The following is a 4,423-nucleotide window of genomic DNA, read 5'->3' on the forward strand; positions in this document are numbered from 1 at the left end:
ATTCTTTCAAAACTGCTGCCACATAGTGCTCTAAACAAGTGCAGGCTCCTGAGCATATGTCCCTGCTTTTCAAGAAAAGATACCAAAAGAACAAAGAACATTTGAGAATACTGTAGAAGCAAATTAGAAAGTTGATAAAAATGGTATGTTCTATCTGATTCCTGAAAAAAATTGTGTTTCATGTCCCTTTAATATCCCTTAAAATAAAAAAAATGTTTCTTGGACACTCAAAAGAATGTTGTCAATGATCTTTACAAATGTGGATAGTCACTTTCTAAAAACTATTTAAAGATGTGAAGTGAAAATGTGTTAATATACTGGATATAGACCTTTATATGTAAGCAAACAAGGTGTATATTAACCAAGTCATCTGAAACGTAGATATGTCTTAACATGACTGCATTTTTTCCTTCAAAAATGTTATATGATAGCAAGATATGGCTGAGTATATGGAATTTGAGGAAATTTCCGCCCTAACTCTCTTTTGATTTGTTACCATCCTAGTTCTGTTAAAAGCCAGAACGTATTTTACAGGTTTCCTTGACAGTTCAGAGGTTGATTTTTTTTTCTCTAACAAAGGATTTCTAGTAATGAAAAAATATCTATACTCACTGTTAATAAAAATCTAAATAATAAATTATTAAGGGGTTTTTAAATATTTATCTGTTTGGGGGTGGGGCAAGACCTTTTTTCATCAAGCGTCTGGATACATTAGTTAAATGTTTTTTTATTTTTATGCTTCATGCGGTGGAAGACAGAGAGACAGGTGGGTAATATATATCTACAATATCCTGCCTTGATATAGAACAATATCATACAGATCTGATGCATAGAAGCCAGCTTAAGGCAATATTGGAAACATTAATTCCATTTGACTAATCCTAATATATATTTCATATGTATGTGTCCCACAGAATAAGCTCACTGAAGAAGCTTTTAGTGTCTTCTTTTTGATAACAGAATATTAGACTTTTAAAGTTACATTGGTACTATTTTAGATGATGCAAAATCCTTGTTAAAAGGCACACATTTTGACTGAAGATATATCTGGCTTAGCTTTATTGTAACATAACTTAAAACATTATATAATCTTATTTTTTGACTTTTTTATTGTAAAAGTCTCATTATGATCTCCCTGAGCATTTTTTAAATCTTCTATTATCGTCACTAGGATGATATTTATGAAACTTTTACATATATAGTGCTTGAAATTGTTGATTTTTTTTTATTCATTACACCTTTTAAATTTGTTCCATTACTGATCTTTATGTAAAACTAAAATAAACAAGATACATGGAAGGATATATGGAACAATCAGCTCCTAGACATGATAAATATATCTCCACAAACTTTAAAAATGTGTGGTGTTCATATTGTTTCTAATTATAAATAAACAAACAACAAAAAAAAAAAAAACAACCAGCAAAACAAAATTCAGCTTGTGCACAAATGAGTCCAGTATACATTCTTTTATGACGCAATTCTTGGAGCATATTGGTGGACAAGAGCAAGCCCCCACAAATAATGAAAAACATTTTTTTTATTTATTTTTTTATGCAAATGATCATTCGCTTTGTTTCTTACAAAAATATAAAGAATTTCGAAATGCCCTCTTTAGATGTAACAATAAAAAATAGACATTAATGTTCCTATTAGATCCAATGGTAAATATTGGTTAAAAATAATTATGCATTTATAAATGTTTGTGCTGTATTTACACTGTGTTTTTTTTATTTTTTTTATTACATTGTTGTTAATATGTATACTACACTTCAATATCGCGCCTGATCAGCGCTTTTATGTGTGCAAATCATTTCATTTCATTTTACTCTTTCACTTATGTAATTAAACATATTTTTTATATATTTCTATTGTTTACACAGGTTATTAATCAGTCAGTGCTCCTGCACTGATCTGTGAAATTATACTGTGGCATGTTGTAGGGTCACATAAATTCCAAGATACTTAATATGTTTTTGGAGGGAGTAGAAAACATTAAAGATACATTTCAGTACAACAAGGCAAAATAAATAATACAAATAAAAGGTTTTTTTTTTTTTTTAACTTTGTTTATTAAAATGAAAAACTAATTTAATTGGAGTTATGTATGAATTATTAGTCTCTAATAAACTGTTATTCTCTGCCAGTCTGGTGCTGAAAACAGCGAGTGAACAAGTATATTGCTTTACTGGAGCTGACTAATTATGGGCCAGATTGCAAGTGGAGCGTTATTTAACATTCTCGCTTGAGTATTAACTGCACTAAAAGTAAGCTTTTTGCACCTAACCTGATGAGCGCAAAAAGCTGAACTTAGAATTTTGTGTTCGTATTTTTCCCCCATACATTTATATATATATATATATATATATATATATATATATATATATATATATATATATATTAGGGTGTTTCATTTTTCCTAAGATGTGATTTTCATATGACTTTGCTTACGCCCCGAGTCTCAGTGATGTAAAAGATATATATGCCAAATTTCAAGAAGATTGGATAATATTTAGGGGTTGCACACATTGATCACTTTTATCACAAACTAGTGAAATTTCTAACATTGAAGTGCTTTACACTAATGGTCTTCTCATGTATTTGTTTAATCTTTTGCAGGTAATTGAACTTTAAAATGGGAACCAGTGGTGAGTTTTTAGGAGCTCGGCTCCCTTCAAAGGAACAAGTACTTTTAGTTTTTATTTACCATCACAAGGAAATGAAAGAAACACTTTCGGATGCTGCTAAATCTATCAGGACTAAACTACAGGAAGTGTGGAGGAAAGCAAATATTCCTGTTAAGACGGGGGAGAATATCCGTGCTGGTATACAGAAGCTGTACAAAGAATACCAAAATCTGGGTAAAGAGAAATCGAGAAACACGGATAAAGCAAATGTGAAACGGCAGATTTGGAAAGTTGATCTCGTTGAGTTATTTGACATTTCCCGGCAAAATATGATGGACATGAATAGAGTATCACAAGAAGATAAAGAATTTCTTAGGTCACAAAGAGAAGATCGTATGAGTTCTTCAATGAGTGGAGTAGACAAGGTTTTCGCTTCGAAAATAAGAACTAAGTGTACAAAAGAAGACAAAAAAGATTCATATAAGAATAAACAGTACAAAGCTATCACTGAAATCAATAAGACAGTTATACTGGAAGACTCATCTCCATCATCACGAGCACATAGTGACGAAGAGGCTGAGTTTTCGCCTCCAGCAACGAAAAAATTACGTTGAAGTCCTAGATTGGGCACTGCATCAAGCAAGGTGGATGGCAAAGGCAATATATGCACTTAAAATTGTCCTCTTCACTAAACAGTTGAATATTCCTCAATGGCAATTGGAAGGAATGAAACGGGTTGCACATTTTGTCAGCCTCATATATGTTCACTTTTGGCATGAGGCAATTGTAAGTCGATGGGCTCCAAAGAATGATTTGGATTTGCTACAGCTTCTGAGCACTTACCCAGATGCAGACGTCAAAAAATGTGCTCTCGCAGTTGCTAAGAGACACCTTTGGTATCTGTCATAAACAAACGTAGGATTGGCTTTTTTGGACGAACGTATTACTCAGGCTGTTAAGGAAAATATGACTAAAAATTTAGAAACCAAACCTGCAAAGAAAAAAGAAGTGAAACAATTAGAGGGTAAAAACATGGTTTTTGAAGGAAAAGACCTGAGCCATTTCGTTACTAAAAAAAAAAAAATGTTCTTTGAATTGTTTGGGATCCACGACGTGACAGAATTCTGCATTGATTCTCTAAGAAGCTATGTGAACGATCTTAAGGTTGTCAATGATACCGCAGAAAGAGGAATTGCTCTGATAAAAAATTATAACAAATCGGTCAGGGATGAACAACAAAAACAATTCTTGTTGATTGTAGTCGAGCATCACAGAAAAGTCATCACCAAGCAAACAAAACAAGGGATTGCATCGTTCAAAGTTGATTAATATAACACATGTTTTGCCTATCATATTACCTATTAATCTTAGTGTATAGTTTTAATAGTATTTTAAGTTTGTGATTTCTAATTTTCCCAATAAAAGTAATTAACATTTAAAAATCGTATTTTTTGCCTACTTTTACAAAACAGATCAAAGCGTGCAACCTCTAAATATTATCCAATCTTCTTGAAATTTAGCATATATATCTTTTACATCACTGAGACTTGGGGCGTAAGCAAAGTCTGCAAAAATTTTACAGTTTATTTTTTGCCTTAAGGTAACCTTTTTGGAGCAATTTTTCACTGGGGGAGGGGCTTACACTGTTTAAAGGTGAGGAAGGGGAGTGTCCCCCCGAAACGTCACGCTTTATCCATTAAAACCTATTCACTAAAAGACCAGTGAGTGCCTTCTTCTATCCTTTTATATATATATATATATATATATATAAAGCTCTTTGCCTGAATTTTTTTTTT

General features: G+C 32.0%; 1 protein-coding gene across 1 annotated transcript; it reads left to right on the forward strand.

The window, feature by feature from the left end:
• The first annotated feature begins 548 nt into the window (after positions 1-548).
• Positions 549-4,069, forward strand: LOC128651812 (uncharacterized). The gene is made up of 2 exons (XM_053704793.1): positions 549-766; positions 2,620-4,069. Exon 2 carries the CDS (start codon positions 2,636-2,638, stop codon positions 3,239-3,241), a length of 606 nt encoding a protein of 201 aa, XP_053560768.1. The 5' UTR covers positions 549-766; positions 2,620-2,635; the 3' UTR covers positions 3,242-4,069.
• The last annotated feature ends 354 nt before the right edge of the window (positions 4,070-4,423 follow it).

The sequence above is a fragment of the Bombina bombina genome, chromosome 3, assembly GCF_027579735.1.
Source record: "Bombina bombina isolate aBomBom1 chromosome 3, aBomBom1.pri, whole genome shotgun sequence".
In the NCBI taxonomy this organism is placed as follows: Eukaryota; Metazoa; Chordata; class Amphibia; order Anura; family Bombinatoridae; genus Bombina; species Bombina bombina.

What these genes read in the sequence shown, in the direction of transcription:
- LOC128651812 (XM_053704793.1), top strand. Translation starts at nt 2,636, where the DNA reads ATGGGAACCAGTGGTGAGTTTTTAGGAGCTCGGCTCCCTTCAAAGGAA.